This window comes from Rattus norvegicus, chromosome 9 (assembly GCF_021556685.1).
Source record: "Rattus norvegicus strain SHRSP/BbbUtx chromosome 9, alternate assembly SHRSP_T2T, whole genome shotgun sequence".
Classification (NCBI taxonomy): Eukaryota; Metazoa; Chordata; class Mammalia; order Rodentia; family Muridae; genus Rattus; species Rattus norvegicus.
The window spans coordinates 35,148,051-35,166,819 of NC_141542.1; the positions used below are offsets into that span (position 1 = coordinate 35,148,051).

The following is an 18,769-nucleotide window of genomic DNA, read 5'->3' on the forward strand; positions in this document are numbered from 1 at the left end:
CTCAAAATTATGTGGTAGATTATAACATAATATCTCAATTAATCTGCATTCAAAACCCATTTACAGATTATCAGCATATAGTAGACACTATATTGGTATGTGGAGAAAATACAGTAGATAAGACTAGCAGGCATCCACGGCATCTATGACCTGGTCTCTGTGTAGCTATCAAATTTATATCTGACTTAGCCATTTATACATTTTATATACAAGAAATCCTAGAAAGCTCATAGTTCACTGCATTTGCCATTTACCCACACAGAAAAGCAGCAAATTGCCCCAATTTACTTGATACTTGAGTATCACACAGCCTCAACATGTAGAGCCTACAGTTTTAAAGAAGAAAATCAGACACAGATCTCTTTAATATAGTTGTCTCACCAGGTGCTTTACACTAATTGGGCAGTATGAGTTTAAAATTCTATTTTTCATATCACTTCCAACCTTTCAATTTAGTGTAGCCTGGAAGACTGCCAAATACTTATTATGAATCACAAAACAAGAAGCATAAACCACTGATGAGGATAATTTTTAACTTCTTTACAGTGTAAACTTGCAAAGCTTAAAACTCTCAAAAATGCTATGCCCTTAAACTGGATACATCCACCTTGGGAGTTTCTATAGTGAAAGATAGAATAGAAATTCTCTGCTGTTTTATCTGCCCCAGAAAAACAGAAACATAATAAACATCTACAGTTAGAATAGGTGTGCTACATTATACACAAACGGCAGAATTTAATGGAACTATTATATTTCATATTGGAACTTACAGGAGTATTTATTTAGGACAGTTAGTACATAAAAGATAAAGAGGAAGCCTTTATGGTGACTATGTGATATGGAGATAAATTACATGATGTACCTTGTTTATGGAAACTAGTACTCTGTGCAATTACCTTTGCATGAACTTTCTCTAAGTATCTTGTAATTAATTTAAAAGTTATAGTAACACTCCAGAAGAGTTAGCCACTCTCACTGTTCAATATACATAGGACTACACAAAGCAGGAAAATTATTAGCATAAAGGACTACTAGCCCAAAGCAATGATTCTCAACCTGTGGGTCATGATTCTTTGGCAAACCTCTGTCTTCAAAAATATTCACATTACGATTCATAAAAAGTAGCAAAATTACAGTTATGAAGTAGCAAAAAAATAATTGTCACCACTGTATTGAAGGGTCTTGGCATTCATTAGGAAGGTTGACAACGACTGGACTAAAGAAATAATTAATAAACACAAAACTATGTTTACATTTAACACAACTATGTTGGAAAAAATCAGCAAGTGGTAATTACACTCATGTGTCACGCTCTCAATGGCAAAACAGAGAAGTTAGGTTATTTTTTCTTTTTTATCTAATTAGACCCGCCTTTCTCTTTTCATCTCTTCCTTGTGTCACTTAGCTTTTTTTTGTCCCATTACCTCTAGCAAAAACACCTTAGAAACCACCTGAGTCCCATGCACCTCTAACTCTACAAGTGACCTCTCCCCTGAGCGTGTTTGGGAAACCAGGGAAGAACAGCGACAAGGCAACCGCGCTGTTGAAAAGCACTTTGCAGCGGTGACCTCCGAATTCCAACAGCCTAGCGAGAAACGAGAAGCCAGTCAGTCCAAATGAAAATCTACGCTTCTTCAGGAGCAAGCAGGCGGCTTCCTCTCACAGAAAGTCGGTGAAGAAGGAAGAAGGAAAAGCTAGCAAGACAGAGAGGTGGAGCAGAAAGAAGGATGAACTCAATAAAGGGAGAGACTTGCAAGCCTGACGTGCTCCACAGCGAACGGGCTTACTCACAGTGTTGGGGGTCGACCGCGCAGATCGAACCCCAATGCCCTAGAGCCACTGGCGCTCGCCGCTGGAGCTCCGGAGCCAGTCAACTCAGGGGGCGTAGCCAACTCCGCCCTCGGCTCAGCCAATCCAATCCCGCCGTTGCGGGCGCGCGTCTGATGACGTATAAGACATACGCCCTTAGTCCAGCCTTTTTCTACCAGTGTGTCGGGTTTCTTCATTGACACTTCCGGTTCCCAGGTCCTTGACGTTGTCTCTCTTTTCCTGTTTTTTGGGCGGAGTAAACCAGACGCGCGCTCTTTGAGTCGATGAAGAAACAGAGAAGAGTCGAAGTGCTTAAGCGGCTGACAGATCCAGAGCGGATTAATTTTGAGCTTCACGACTTAGTGGTAAACTCCGTTGTTTTGTACTTTTTTAAGGGGTAATTTCTAATGTCCGAATAGGTCTGTCATCTAGGGCAGCGGTTCGAGATAACTCCAGGGAGGAATAAAAATATTCATCCTCCGTCTCTTTCCCCCCTAACCCTCTCGGTCCTCATTCCTTCAGCTCTGTACCTCATCCTGGAGCTACCGACTGTGTAGCCAAAGTTCGTTCTCGTTAGTGCTTCGCAGATAAACAGCTTAAGTTGAGATAAGTTGACTTTAACTAGTTCCAGTAAACCGGCAAAGAAAACAACAAGCAAACAGTAGCAGGGCGCCTTTTTCCACTCCTCCCATAAAGATTCAAGTGTAAACAAAACCAGGTTCATAAAGCAAAACTAAGCAATTGCCCTTGGAACTGTCACGCCGTCCGACTTAGGCTTGTACCTGATTTGTGCCTGATACCATGGTTTCTTTCAATCTTAAGCAAATGAGAGGAGACTTTAAGGTTTTGGGTTTTTTGTTTTTTGGGGTTTTTTTGTTTGTTTGTTTGTTTTTTTATTGCTTGGGTGGTTTTAATTTTTTTCAGGGGTTCAGCACTGACTACTCTTTAAAGGGTCCAGGCTCAATCCTAGCACACACATAGCATAGTCGTCTCTGACATGTCCCAGAGGACCTGTGTTCTCAGGCCTCTATAACTGCCAGGCATGCTTTTGGTTCACAGACCTACATAAAGGCAAAGCACTTAGATTTAGAATTTAGAAAGAGAATGGTTGTAAATTTAGTAGATACATGCTAAGAATTATAACGTATATATGTGAATATATACTTTTTTCACTGTGTCCAATTTATAATCTTTTACTCATTATAAAATACAGGAATGCATAACTCATCCTTGTTTTCTTTTTATCAGAAATGAGTTTGGTTATAAAAATCTACTAGAGGAAAGTTACTCTAAATGTTATCAAAGATCGCTCTGTTGCCATTCTCATGTCTGCTTTGTAATTCACAAGAACACTGAGGAATCAGCTTCCTTGTGTAGCATTATTACAATTCACATAGTCTTAATGGAGGCACAGCCTACCTCCTTATGAGTGACAGATTTTTATGTTGTGAAATGATAGAAAAGCCTAAACCGTAACTCCTCTCACTTTTGCAGTAGATTAAATTACTTTGCCATAGATTAAACCTATTACTTGAATTTTCTCTGACCTGACATTGCTTTATATTTTCTTGAATTTAGAAATAGAGATAATATTGTTATGTGGGAGTATTAAAAAAATCAAAAGCATCTTTAAATGATTTTTCTGAAACTATGTAAATGATAGCCATTTTAAGCAATGAAATTATTTATTTTATTTTTTTTTTTTTACTAAGGAGAGCCAAAGGTTTGCATTAGTTTGCTTGATCATTTGATTTTGAGACAGGATTTCATTTGTCTTGTCAAAGGCTTACCTCAAACCACTCTGTAACTGGCAATGGCCTTTGACTTACAGTCTTCCTGACTCTGCTGTTGAATGCTGAAATTTCAGACATACACGGCAAGCTAGATTTATTCAGCTCTGGGAATTCTATGCATTTTAGATAAGCTTTTAAACAGTGGAGCTAGCCCCAAAGTTACTTTTTTAACATGATTAAATGTATTAAAACATAAGGTGCTTTTTCCAAATTCTGAAGACATAGTTTAGAACTCTTAATATGTAGTTTTTTTAGCTTCCTCTGGCAGTTGTTGGAAGCAGATGAAGAGACTCACACCATCATTAGGTGGAGCTTGAGGAAGCCTCTGGAGAGGGGAGGAAAGAGCTGGAGTGCTCAAGGCACCACAGAAATCAATGCAGCAGTGCTTGTAGGGACTCCCAGGGACGGCAGCAGCAACCACAGCCTTCATGGGTCTGCAGTAGGGCATATATATATTTGTTACTTAGCTTGGTGTTTTGGGGAGACTCCGAAGGTGAAAGTGGGGGTATCTCCTGCTCTTTTGTCCCCTCTTAGAAGACCCTTTTCCTCTTACGGGGTTGCATCGTCCAGCCATTGATATGAAGGTTTGTGCCTAGTCTTATTACATCCTATTATACCATGTTTGGTTGATATTACTGGGAGACCTGTTCTTTTCTGAGGGGAAATGGAGAAGCAGTGGTTGGGGAAAAGAGGAGAGAGCCCGTGACTTGAGGAATAGGAGAGGAAACTGTGGCCGGGATGTATTGTATGAAAGAAGAATAAATGAAAGTTTTTTTTTTTTAATGTACTCTTTTCAAAAAAAGAAAAACATTATAGAAGCCTTTATCTCTTTTTTTTTTCCCCCACCTTTGCAGACTATGTGTCATTGTGACTGTACTGTTTAGATCAAAATGTCTGGTAAAGCAAATACTTCTAAGAAAAAATCTCAACGGGTGAAAAGAAATGTAAAACAAAGAGCCGATAAAGAAGATGAGGAATTGGATTCACCAGAGAATAAGGTATTCAAGTATCAAATCTTATCTCTCAGATCTCTTGGATTAGAAATATCTACTCCCTTCAAAGGACTAAAAGTCAGTTGTACTACAAATTGTAATATATGTCACATATTTTACTATACATTTTTTCTGCCTATTGGAGGGTACAGTATTTATATACATGGAATATGGTATTATAAAACCATCTTTTTATGTGTTGTTTGTATGTCTCTAGGTTGGAAACAGAGCGAAAAGAAACAGAAGTCATGCAGGACATCTGTCCTCTAAAGGTATTGTTCTGTATGTCTTGTTTAAAGTGCCTTCTACTGGCTTTCATGAAAAATGTTTCAGCATCTTGATTATGAGTTCAGAAATAGTAAAAGGTAGTCATAAGCAGCCACATCCACAGTATTTAGTTCTAATAGCAAATATATAGAGGTTTGCTTGTCACATTGGAAGGAACTAGGAGACAAATTATTATCCACCACTATGAGTTACTCATCTTTGATATAAAGACAAACCTACTGCTTCCTCTCAAAGACACCTGTGCTTTTAGTTCTGCTAGTACTGTATAGGCAGTTTGTAATCACAGGCTTAAGTAATTCTAAGGTAATTAATTTGAAGTGCCATTTTCTTAAACATCAATTCTTTGTAAGAAGAATCAGTGCAGATAGTGTTCTGATTTTCTTTTTCCTGCGGTACCATGCTTTTACTGTGTAATTTCTGCACTCCTGGAATTTGCGTAGCATCCCCTTTGTCTTTACCTAATCTTTGTGAAGCCAATACTGTATATTATTGCCTATCCCTTGTAAGTAGAACAGTTCATTATGTAGTTCTTCTAGCAAACACTCTTGAGGTTTACCTGCTATATTGATAAGAACTAGAAAATATATCATTGTTTCCCACTATGAGTTACTTATCTGTAATATCAGTCAGTGTCTATTTCTTGCCTATTCTCTTTTCTAATGTTTGATAGAAATAGTTTTCCAGTATTTTTACTGAAATTCTTAAGAAATCAAGTCATTTTTCAGAAGCAAGTTTTAATAATAATAACTTGATCCTTTACTGAAAAATCTTTGTATTACAGTGTCAGTTGGTAGTATACTGGGTATTGTCCCAATAGCAAATGCATCTTCAGTAACTGACATGTTATAGCTGCAATAAGACGTGGATTAAAGAGTAGAATGTCTTAGCTTCACAATGCCAGTACTATTCTTTATGTTAAAATTATTTTTAAGTAAAACTGCAAAACTTCTAGATTGATTAGACTCTCTTGTATTACCAGTAACAGAACAAACAAAATGTGTTCATCTAAAACGGGTGAAAATATCATCCAACAAGAGAACAGCCTGGCAACCTCTTCCAAAGAATACTGAAGAGTATTTGCAAAGTATGATGGACTCAGCAATTCTGTGAGTTTAAATAGTTTTTTTTCTAGCTCTTGGCTCTTGGGTGTTTACATTTGTCTGCTATCATGGCATATCCGAGTATTCCTGCATATTCTTTCTTCATGGAGGTGACAGCACGCCTAACATAAACATCCTAAGCAGCAGAGAGATTGCTGAGTCTTACGGGTTCAGCACCTTTGACCCATAGTCCTTAGCGGCAGTGATTCTGAGCCCTCAGGAGGCAGAACATGATGGCAGTGGGAGCAGTACCCTTCAGGAAACAAAGCAGAAGACCGGCACCAGGGACCAGGTGTCACTTAAAAGCATACCCCAGTGCCCTGTGTATTGTTCAGCCGTCACTACGTCCTAGAATTTCCATGAGCTGAAGACCATATATTCCACACATATGCCAATGGCAAGCATATCAAATTTAAACCATGATGGCCTTTTAAGGCGGTATTCTTTAATTCCAGAAAAGATATTCATTGACTCATGATTGGCATACCATGATAGTATTTTAAGGCAATAGAAGATTCTTCAATTTCAGAAAAGACATTCATTGATTTGTGATCAGCATGCATTACCCTCACCAATAAAAAGAAAAAAAAAGATTTTTCTTAATTGTAGAAACTTGGGATTCTATCAGTGAAGTAAAAATCAAGCATGTGTGGGTTGCAGTCTCTAAAACTTTTAAATTGTTCTATTATCGATTCTTCAGAAGTTATGTTCATGATTAATACTTTTCTGTGAAAACTACCATGTTATATAAAATAGAAACAGAGAACTCCACCCTTATAGAATTGCACCAGAGAAGTTGGATGTATTAAATCTTATGATGCAATGTGATTCAAAGAAATTGCCTTGTTCTGCTTAAAGTGTATTGTAGGTAAAGAAGAAAAATGTGATGTGATTACCATGTAGTGTGTGAGTGTGTGTGAATGAAACCCACTATTTTGCTTTAATATATACAAGGAACAATAAAACCATAGATATACAATACTAAATACAATACTAAAAATTTTAATATCAAGAATTTCAATTAAAGGTAAGTTATGTTGTTTAAAAATGCATCTAGTAAACCCACAGAGTCAACTAAACTGGGCTCATAGTGGCCCCCTGACACTGAACTGCCAATCAGGGAGCCTGAATGGGCCTGACCTAGGCCCTGTACATGTTATGTTACAGTTGTGTAGTTTGGTCTTCTGTGACTCCTAACAGTAGGAAAGGGCTATCTCTGACTCTGTTCCTCTTACTGAGTCACCTTGTCCACCTTTAATAGATAAAGAGGTGCCTAGTGTTACTGCAACTTGATATGCCATAGCTGATTAACATCTATGATAGGGCTACTTTTAGCTGAAGAGAAACAGGAGTGGATTGGAGTGGGCAGGTGATGAGAAGAGATTGGGAGGGATGTAAAAATAAATAACAGTAATAATAATAATAACAAATGATCATCTAGTATAAAGGAGAAAGTAAATAATTCTGCTTAGCTAGTGAGGATGAACACTTGAAATTTTTTGAAATACAGTTTGTTTTATGTTTCAAAGTAATATTTATTCAATCTTTTTGTTCCCCAGTGGAATTTTAAACAAAAACATTAAAAGAAAAGAACAAATTCAGTATCATCTCGACCAGTTGAAGAAAAGGTAACCCACGGAAGTGATATCTGCATATGTTCTAAAGTAGATTTCTACAGTATATGCTTTTCATTACTTTGTAAAGGAAATGATGCTTGGAATTACATAGTAGGTTTCAGAGAATGTATACAAAAGAGTATGGTCCTCGTGTAATTTTTATTGCCACTATTTTAGTGTTCTGTGTCAGTATTTAAAAAATACTTGATAACGTTAACTTCTTTACATTTTAACAACTTGAAGTCAGAGTTTACGACGCTCCTTTGCTGTGGTTTACCCAATTATTTTCCTTCACTTCTGTCTTGATTACATCTTCTTTTGTTTTGATAAAACACCAGGACCAAAAGCAACTTGGGAAGGAAATGATTTATTTCACCTTACAGCTCATAGTTGATCACTGAGGAAAGCCATAGTAGAAACCTGGAGGCTGAAACTAGAGCGGAAGCCAGGGAGGAACACTGCTTATTGGTTTCCTCCTTGTGGCATGTTCAGTCTGCTTTCTTACAGAACCCAAGACCACCAGCCCAGCGGTGGTACTACCCACAATGCCCTGGGCGTTCCTACTTCAATTGTCAGTCAAGAAAACACACCACAGGCCAATCTGGTGGGGATGTTTTCTCATTGAGGTTCTGTCTTGCCCACTCAAGGTCATATATTCTATTGCTCAATTATTTACACAAGCAACAAGTTTTATCTGTCTTGTTGATTTTTCTCAACCAGCTCTTGGTTTAGTTGATTCTTTGTATTGTTCTCTTTGTTTCTAATTTATTGATTTCAGCCCTGAGTTCGATTACCTGCCCTTCTGCTCCTCTTGGGTGTGTTCGCTTCTTTTTTTTTTCTAGAGCTTTAGGTGTTCTGTTAACTCGCTAGGATGAGAACCCTCCAATTTTCTTTTTTTTGTGAAGGCACTTAGTGTTCTACACTTAGCATGTCTTTCATTGTGTCCCATAAGTTTGGATATCTTGTACCTTCATTTTCATTGAATTCTAGAAAGCTTTATATTCCTTATTTCTTCCCTGACCCAGTGATCATTGAGTAGAGGGTTGTTCTGTTTCCATGAGTTTGTAGGCTTTCTGTTGTTTCTGTTGTTGATGTCTAGCTTGAACCCATGGTCTCTGACTGAGGCCTGGCTGAGAAAATGTTCCTATACTTGTGATGATTGTACTGCATTATTGGAATGAACTAAGTCCTGTTCCCATCCCCATGAGCAAACAGAAGGTGTTGCCAGGCAGACCAAGCTGTTAGCTCTTAATTTCTAAAGAAAACTGCCCATAGGACATAGGAGCCAGGGAGAAATAGTGACTGTGTAGTTGATAGAGTAACTGTCTTTAGGGTATACTTTTTTAAACTTTAAGTTTTTCAGATTCTTGAAAACGTTAACACCAACTTCAAACACTTAGAACATTTGGAACAGTAAATTGAACCTTACACATAAGTGGTTTAATGAAATAGAAAGGTCATAGTGTTTATGTTAATTCAAAACTAAAATGTATGCTGCTTGGAGTTTTTAGAAAGGATGCTCATTGTAGTCCACTAATGACTTTGTAGGTAGCTCAACTTTATCCTAACAGTTTAGCGAGACTGACTAACTGTAAGGTTTGTGCCACCAATGTTTTCCTACAGAAAGATTTAGCTTTTGAGCATGGTTCCTAAAAGAAAGATCTGGGTTTCACTCTTAAGTTGCTGCTTTCAAACCATTTTTCTTATGTTTTTCATGTTTATTTTTTTATTTTTATGTATAAGTAATCTATCTGCATATAGAACCTGTAAACCAAAAGAGGGCATCAGATAACATTATAGATGGCTGCAAACTACCCTACCTATGGCTACTGGGAATTGAACTCAGAACCTCTAAAACAGTGGCCAGTGCTCTTTTTTTTTTTTTTTTTTTTTTTTTTTTTTTTTTTTGGGTGTGCTGGGTAGTTTTTTTTTTTTTTTTTTATTTTTTATTTTTTTTATTATCTTGAGTATTTCTTATATACATTTCAAGTGTTATTCCCTTTCCCGGTTTCCGGACAGACATCACCCTCCCCCCTCCCCTTCCTTGTGGGTGTTCCCCTCCCAAACCTCCCCCCATTGCCACCCTCCCCGCATAGTCTAGTTCACTGGGGGTTCAGTCTTAGCAGGACCCAGGGCTTCCCCTTCCACTGGTGCTCTTACTAGGATATTCATTGCTACCTATGGGGACAGAGTCCAGGGTCAGTCCATGTATAGTCTTTAGGTAGTGGCTTAGTCCCTGGAAGCTCTGGTTGCTTGACATTGTTGTACTTTTGGGGTCTCGAGCACCTTCAAGCTCTTCCAGTTCTTTCTCTGATTCCTTCAACGGGGGACCTATTCTCAGTTCAGTGGTTTGCTGCTGTGGCCAGTGCTCTTAACCACTGAGCCATCTCTCCACCCCAGTTTTCAAATCTTTTTTTTTTTTTACATTTTATTTTTTTTTTCACATTTTATTTTTTTTTTTTATTAACTTGAGTATTTCTTATATACATTTCGAGTGTTATTCCCTTTCCCGGTATCCGGGCAAACATCCCCCTCCCCCCTCCCCTTCCTTATGGGTGTTCTCCTCCCAACCCTCCCCCCATTGCCGCCCTCCCCCCAACAGTCTAGTTCACTGGGGGTTCAGTCTTAGCAGGACCCAGGGCTTCCCCTTCCACTGGTGCTCTTACTAGGATATTCATTGCTACCTATGAGGTCAGAGTCCAGGGTCAGTCCATGTATAGTCTTTGGGTAGTGGCTTAGTCCCTGGAAGCTCTGGTTGCTTGGCATTGTTGTACATATGGGGTCTCGAGCCCCTTCAAGCTCTTCCAGTTCTTTCTCTGATTCCTTCAACGGGGGTCCTATTCTCAGTTCAGTGGTTTGCTGCTGGCATTCGCCTCTGTATTTGCTGTATTCTGGCTGTGTCTCTCAGGAGCAATCTACATCCGGCTCCTGTCGGTCTGCACTTCTTTGCTTCATCCATCTTGTCTAATTGGGTGGCTGTATATGTATGGGCCACATGTGGGGCAGGCTCTGAATGGGTGTTCCTTCAGTCTCTGTTTTAATCTTTGCCTCTCTCTTCCCTGCCAAGGGTATTCTTGTTCCCCTTTTAAAGAAGGAGTGAAGCATTCACATTTTGATCATCCCTCTTGAGTTTCAGTTTTCAAATGTTAAGTACAGGTATCTGTTCTCTGAAATACTTTAGACTAGAAGTGTTTTAGGTTTGGAGTTACTCTGAGACTTGGAGATATTTATATATATAAATAACAGTGAGTCCTAGAGATACCAAATCTGAACACAAACTTCATTTATTTTATCTTATTTTATCTTGTCAGTTCTCTTGAATTAGTTATATGCAATTTTTCTATAAAACTTCATCTTTATTTGTGTATGTGCAGGCTCATAGACACATAAGCAATGGCATGCATTAGAGATAAAACACAATGTTGAGGAATTGTTTCTTCTCCTACCTTGTGTCCCATGTGTTGAAAGCAGATCATCAGGCATTCATGCTAAGGATCTAGGGTCTTTAGCCACTGAAACATTTTACTAGTACCTTATAGAGTGCTTTTTACACTTTTTTTTTCATAAATCAGTGTCTTTTGATAGAGTGAATTTTCCACTAGTTTGTGAAATTCCATTAGATAGGGAAGTTTCCATCAGTTTGGCACAAAAAGTGGTTGAAATCATGGATCCTTTTGTGTTTTAGCTTTGGAAGGGTATTCACTTTACAGTAGAATTTTTAGAAAAACTACACTTACTGAGGCAAATGATTTTATTCTTTATTTCTTTCTCATAAATTTGAAGAATCAAGTTTGAGAACATTATTTTGCTGACTGCTGGAAGTGGGGACTCACACAGATAAGACTTTAATTAGGATATAAGATAGAATTTGTGTCATACTGCTCTACAGTAAAGCTCGGAGACATCTTATCTGCCTTAGCTTTAAAACTAAATGATCTTTGAAAACATTTAGATTAACCTTTATTGGTTGTGTCCTTTAGAGTGAAAAGTGGGGTTTAGGGTCAGGCTCAAAACTTCCAGAGTTCTTTCTTTTATCCCATATTCGATACTAAATGGACAGACTCACATGCTATAGTAGTATAGAAAGTGTATTTAAATAATAATAGGAAATTCTGATTTTAAAGTATATTATAAAATGTATAAACTAAAAAGTGTTCAAGTAAAGTAGCCTTAACATTCCATAACTTGAGGTAATTGTCAATGTATTAAAAAGGTAGTTGTTGTTTTATCAGGAATGTTTTTGGGAAAGAATGCATTAGCTATTGTTGGGGGGAAAAATAAAAAATGAATGTTGTAACCCTTTCAAGTGTGAAAAGATGAAACTTTAAAAAAAGTTATTCCTCACAAAATAAACCTGTATTCTATTTTTAAGATTTCTGCAACAGTGTGCAACACTGAAAGTCCCCCCAGGAAAGCTCAACTATTTAAGAGATATGTCAAAGCTGCTGAAGGTGGAAAGGGAACAGGAAAGGGCGAATGAGGAGAGCCTGGCTTCACTGCAGGTATGCCAGTCTAAGGCCTGGAACTGGAGAGCCGGCCAAGGGGGGCAGGAGAACTGTAAGCTTCATAGCATTAGTGGGCTAGCATTAAACTCTAATTTTGGATTTTTGTATGTTTTATAATAAAAGCAAAGCTGTCACTTGAACATGAGCCTCTAAATTTGAAGTGTTTATGATTTATCCATGGTCCCATTCTTGTAAAAAACTTTTTTGAAAAATTTTTTCATGTGTTCTGATCATATCCGTCACCTCACTATTTCTCCCAGACCTTCCTTTCTTTCCTACTTTTCTACCTTTACCCACCTTTATATTCTATCTGTATCTCTCTCTAAAACAAAACAAAAAAGAAACAACGACAACCACTTTTCTCCTGCCTCTGTCTAGTACACAGAGGAAGAGCCTCTGGTGCATTCACCATTCGGTGTTACTCATATTCCACAGCCATAGCTGAGGAAGGCACACCTGCTGAAGGTGTAATGGACGCACCACTGCTCTCCACGAGATGCTAAAGACCGCCCTCATCCAGAATGGCCTAGCACATGGCATATGCAAAGCTGCCAAAGCGCCATGCCCATGTCTGTGTGCTTGCACCGAGCTGTGATGAACCTGTGTATATCGAGCTTTCTACTGAGCACCAAACCAATGTGGTTAAGGTTGATGACAAACTAGGGGAATGGGTAGGCCTCTGTCAAATCAGTGGAGAGAGAAAGCCCCGGAAAGTGGTTGGTGGCAGTTGTATAGTTAAGGACTATGGTAAAAACTCCTAGGCCAAGGATGTCATCGAGGAGTACTTCAATTGCAAGTAACGAATAATAAAAATTTTGACTCATTTAAAAAAAAAAAAAACGAAAAACTGGAAATCAAAATAAGTAAGCAAAAAACCATAATAAGACCAAAAAGTCTATACAAAAAAAAAAAAAATAGGATTTAGTTTATTTTATGTTGGCCAAATACTCCTAAGCATGGACAACCGCAATCTTTTACTCTATTTTAGTTGACTTTTCAATATTTGTAATTACCAACTCTTATCAGGGAGGGCTATAGTATTGCACATTATTTCCATAGTGTTATGGAAGGTTATAACCATCTAACCATCGTTTGATTGTTATTATCTCTATCGCTCATGGGTATTGAGGACTTTGTGTCCAAACACACCACAGTTACATCTCTAATCCCCACCAAGGTCTGAAGAGTCTAAACTTTATCTGACTTGAGAAAAAAAAATGTTACTTTATCCAGCTGAGCCATAAACAAACTGATTAAAGTGAATGAATGTCAAGCCGTCATACATCAGAGTCTTCATTCTCAAGGAAGCTCTCTCCCTATAGTTTTCTGTCTCCTTTTGAAAGGTTTCCTAGAGCCAAGGCTGTCCTCAAAACCCTGATCTTCCTGCTCCTGTCTTTACTTGTGATTAGAAGCAGATGCCTTCATACCTAGGGTTCCCATGTAATCCTTTTTTCTCAGCAATCGAAGACACATTTCTTGGGGATGCAGCAGAACACAGAGAAGAAGACCCTCCACAGAGCAGGGGAGCTCAGAAGCTGAGTCTTCAAGTCTCAGAAAGCTCTTCCAAGCCTAATTTAATGGTTAGTTTGAGGAAAAGCAGGACAGCGATTGACCCTCGAACTGTTGTCCTCTTCCAGACTTGAACTGGTTAAGCCAGTCCATGGGGAGTGGCACAAAGCCTCTGTTTTAAGCTGCTAGTGTTTTGCTTCAGGTTAGGAGTGTGAGGAAGAAGCCAGACATCTTGAAATTTGCTGCCTTTATTATCTAGCCATAATCTCTACTTCCCTATCTGTCTGTATACCAGGCAGTCTAACTCCTAGCTCCTCATTTCCCCCTTTAAGAGACTACCCTAAGTGCTGCTGGGGTTTAAGGGGTAGAGTGTCTACCACTCTAGCTTCCTTGGACTGTCAAAATGGGCAATGAGGAGAGAGGAGCAGTCAGAGTGCCCAAGAAGGGGAGCGATCTAAGTGGCCACAATAAAACTTAAGAAACTGCAGAGATTCTGAGCATAAGCTATCTAATTGGTGATAGATAGCATGTTTCTTTAGGCTGTGCTAATGGAGAAGGTAGGCTCTTAATAATTCAGTGATCCTCAGAAAAAATTCTGAGATGAAGGCCCCCAAAATTATACCATCTGGAGTCTAGATAGGGTTTATTTTCTCTGCCAGATAAGAATTTAAAAGCAGGGAGTAACTGGCTATGGTTGCATAGACCATTAATCCTGGCACAGAAGCAGGCAGATCTCTTGAATTCAAGGCCAGACTGCCCTACAGAGCGACTTCCCAGGACTACACAGAAAAACCCTGTCCTGAAAAGAAATTAATTAATCAATTAATTCAAGCAAGCTCAATAAGTAGCAGCAGTGAAATCTTGAACACAACAAATTATCAGTTAGAGAAAGGCCTTTATTGGAAGCAAAGAAATTTACATGCAGCAGGGGGAAAAAAAGCAAACATCCAGGAAGAAAAGACCCTCTACAAAACAGAGGGGACATGAAAACCAAAAGTCCCCCCACATAATTTAGAGGGATCATAGCCAAGCCACCATCTTCGTTTTGGGCTTTTGCCCTTCAGGATAATTATTGCATGTCATTTTTCTTTTAATCTATTAGGTTAGCAATAACAAACTGATATACATGGTTTACTTTATAATTGTCTTTATCTGTACTTTGTGAATACAGCAGCCAGTTCATAGCAGTGTGGTGCTAAAGAACAGGTTAACTTCACTATGGAGTGCAGTTTACAAAGAATTCAAGCTCTGGGATGTTCATAAAAACAAACAGCCTGCTCCCTTCTACCTAGCAATTTCAGTGACATAAAGAATTGGACAAAAAAATACTTGAAAGAAAGATAAACCAGTCATAACCAACATGGAGCCTGACTCAAAGTGTAAAGTGGTTCCTGTGTACAAGGAAATCAAAAAGTGAATACGTTCAATATTACAGACTTTATTAGGATTTTAACTAATGTGGTATACTGATCCTAATATATTTGTTAAGTCTTTCAGAGTTGTGCACTGTAGTATTTACAAGTGAAATGTTATACACTTTAAAAGAGTGCAGCTTTAATGACCCAGAAGCTGATTTACAGTGTACTTGGCCTGCAATCAGCATATTTGTGTTATTCCGATATTTGTTCCATAAATTTTGTATATTTTGTCTTCCTCTATAAGTTAGCATATTTCTTTAAGTATTTTACTAATTAATTGTTTAATATTGATTCCAGTGCCTAGCATTCCATTCTTTTGGCATATTAAAACAGCAGGCATTCAAATGTTCCAAACTAAAATTAAAAATATTTTCATTTGTTTCTGGCACTTGAAATTACCTGTTATTTAACAGATTCTGTCGCCTGGGGTCCCTGGGCAGTGCAGCTCACACAAAGGGTTTTGCAGACTCTCCAGTGCTCATTAGCATCTGTGGTAAGGTTTTGAAGAAGCATCGACAGGCAGAGTTATCTCCTCTATTGGCCACGTAGCTTTCTAGAGGGTTTCTTTTTGAAAGATAAGCAAAAATAGTTGACATTTTCTTCCAGAGTGTTTTAAAATATGAGGTATTATATATACACAATCTCCTAGGGTTTCATTTATCATACATTTACTTTAAAATATTAACTTTTCTTTTTGCCTTAGGAAGAAATAGACAAAATAGTAGAGACCACAGAGTCAATGACTGAGAATATTGAAAGCCTAAAGACCAAAATTGAAATCCTAACAAATGAAGTAGAGAAAGAGGAAGAGGAGATGAAAGAGGTAATGGATAAAAGCCATATTGGTAGCATTCTAACGGCAACTTTTAATGCTAAAATGCTACCACGATAACTTGAGTTTTGCAAGGTGAACAAAATCAGCTTTTTGAAATAAACCCTAGCTTTCTGTTTCTATTTAGGTATTTCACATAGATAGCAATAAAGTATTGGCTCTTCCAGAACTTTCTCAGAAAAGTCTTAAAGCACCTATACTTCAGGTAAGTACCCGTTTACCATACTGACTATTGCCAGGCTCTATCACACACACATACACACACACACACACACACACACACACACACACACACACACATACACATACACACATACACACACACACACATACACATACACACATACACACACACACACACATACACACACACACACATACACATACACACATACACACACACACACACACACACACACACACACACATACACACACACACGGTGATATAAAACCATATACCATTTCTTTAAATAAACTAATCCTGTTATAAAACTTTTGATAAATTACTTTTCTTTACTGGCATATAATTTGAACATCTTTTCTGTTCATTCATGTACATTCATTCTTATCAGTGTTTATATAACATTATATTACACAGATATACCATTGTTGTAAAGTATTTATAGAAATAAGAAATTTTATTTTATACTCCTTTATATACTTTTACATATTTGTATAGTCATAACTATAGGTATATCCCTCTCTGGTGTTTGACTTTTAACAAAGTTATACAGCTCTTGAGAGACTAGCATTGTGGTATGGTATTAATCAATATTCTTGTAAATTGTCTTTCTTCCAAAGAGCTCATTGATATTGTCATATAAATGCTCTTTTTTATTATCTGGAGTACTCCAGCAGAGCAGGAAAGGGGACCAGGAAAGACTTACTTGAAAGTGAAGGGCTCTCTTGCTCCTCCCTTCCTGCCCCCATTCTCTCCCCATTCCCCCCCTCGACACCCCCCCACCATGCTCATGGCGGTCCCCTCCTCCTCTACTTCTCTTCTCTCTCTCTCCCTGCTTTTCTCTGCCCCTACTACCCTCTTAACTCCCCTCTCCATGCCCTGAATAAACTATTTTATACTAAAAAAAGAAAAGGAAAGAAAATGAACAGCCAGTGGTTGATGACTAGTGACTTCGGGTAGTAGTTATAGTATGTCTCCAAATAACAGACGTTTCACATTTTTCATTATAAAATGCTAAAACTAATTGTGCTGTCTTACCCACAGAAAGAAATTTTAACACTAATTCCAAACCAGAATGCTCTTCTGAAGGACTTGGATGTTCTTCAGAATTCAGCCCCAGGGAAGAACATGGCAGCCTTCATTCAAGAAGCGTATATGAAACTTAATGGCTCCTAAAGAGTTGGTTTTTATTTTGGTATTTAAGCCTTGTTCCATGTTAACTTATTGTTCATGAATTGTAAAACTTTTATCTTTTTATGACAGTCTCTCACTCTGTTTGTAGCCTAGGCTGGCTCAACACTTACTCTTATCTCCCACTTTGGCCTTGAACTCACTGCAGTCCTGCCCCAGCATGGTGAGTGCTAGGATTACAGGTGTGAGTTTCACATCTGGCCCAAAGGTGTGCAACTTACCTGTATTAATACTTCAAAGCTGATGTCTCTGCAGAACAATTACCCTCTGTTATCTACTTTAAACTAGCCTTTGTGGGCTTATCATTAGTATCTAATGTCCTGAAAACATAGCAGTCACCAAATCTAGTAAATCCATAGAAAGAGAGAGATATTTCCTAAAACCATGCACTGAGAATTATTTTCAAAAATAAAAAAAATGTCATGATGTAATATTTATGGTGTATGAATGGAACTTATTTATTGGAGGTTACTTTGTGGCTATGAAGAGTGGCTGAACAGCACCTACTTCTCTCTCCCTCTCTCTCTTCTGCGACTGCTAGGCTTCATTTTCTGTCTGGTCATGTGGAACTTGGAAAGAAAATTCCAAATGCCTTCTTAAACCCCTCCTCTCTATGGAATTGTTGCTATTTTTTTTTTCAGGTGTTTTCGCACTGAAGATAATAACATTGGTTCTTTGCCTAGTGAATTGTTAGATGCTGGATATTTTCTGCTTTCTCAAAGCAGACTCTAAGATTGTTTAAGGGGAACCTGAGTATATAGATCCTTTCGGATAAAAGCAAGCAAACAGCAATAAAAAACAGCTGGAAAACCTTTTTTGGGAAAACCCAGCATTGGAGGAGTGACCGCCGAAGGTAGAAGGCAGATAGATAACGGGGGAAGAGCTGCAGTCTAGGCTTACAAATGATAATATGTGAGACTGGCAGGCAAAAGGATGGTTGTTGGCTTAACAGCAGGATCCTGGCATTGTGCAGTGCAAAAAAGGGTTGCTGTGCTAAGCTCCACAGAAGTGGCCCACAGCTAACCAAACCGTTCCTGCACTTTATCAGGAACTGTTACGAGTTTCTCAGGCCATGTCAGTTATGAGACAGCTTGATGTTAGTGCACACTAAGGGTGTTCATCTTATGTTTCAACAACTATCTTCTAGAATAACGTATGTGCCAGGGCAGCTGACAGGGAAGTTGGCAATTTTTGATCAAGAAAGCATTAATTATATCAAGCTGCATTCCAGCAAAGCATCTGCCTTGACTATGATAAGTTTATATATGTGAAGAAATAAATTCCATAAGCAGGTATAAAATCATCTCTAAGCAATAATATAGTATATTGGCTTGGATTTTTTTTTATCCACTTATGACTGCGATTGAATTTTTTTAAAGTTTTTTTTTTTTTTTTAATGTATGTGAGTACACTGTTGCTGCCTTCAAACACAAAGAAGATGGCATTGGATCCCATTACAGATGGTTGTGAGCCACCATGTGGTTGCTGGAAATTGAACTCAGGACCTCTGGGAGAACAGCCAGTGCTCTTAAT

General features: G+C 38.2%; 2 protein-coding genes and 1 pseudogene across 4 annotated transcripts in view; 2 read left to right on the forward strand and 1 right to left on the reverse strand.

Annotated features, from left to right (window-relative positions):
• The window catches only part of Mmut (methylmalonyl-CoA mutase), a 28,218-nt gene extending 26,341 nt beyond the window's left edge, over positions 1 to 1,877 (reverse strand). Inside the window, 1 exon segment of one of the 2 annotated variants that reach the window (NM_001399409.1) lies at positions 1,792 to 1,866. The gene's annotated coding sequence lies outside the window, so the exon portion shown is untranslated. 2 annotated transcript variants of the gene reach the window in all.
• Positions 1,878 to 2,081: 204 nt separating this feature from the next.
• On the forward strand, positions 2,082 to 17,669 carry Cenpq (centromere protein Q). Of its 2 annotated transcripts, none has more exon segments than NM_001419500.1 (9): positions 2,082 to 2,174; positions 4,457 to 4,600; positions 4,812 to 4,866; positions 5,862 to 5,988; positions 7,542 to 7,610; positions 11,971 to 12,100; positions 15,734 to 15,853; positions 15,990 to 16,067; positions 17,090 to 17,669. In NM_001419500.1, coding segments are annotated over 8 exon segments (819 nt in total). In that variant the 5' UTR covers positions 2,082 to 2,174; positions 4,457 to 4,492; the 3' UTR covers positions 17,222 to 17,669.
• Positions 12,432 to 12,903, forward strand: LOC148003648 (small ribosomal subunit protein eS12 pseudogene; annotated as a pseudogene).
• Positions 17,670 to 18,769: the final 1,100 nt, after the last annotated feature.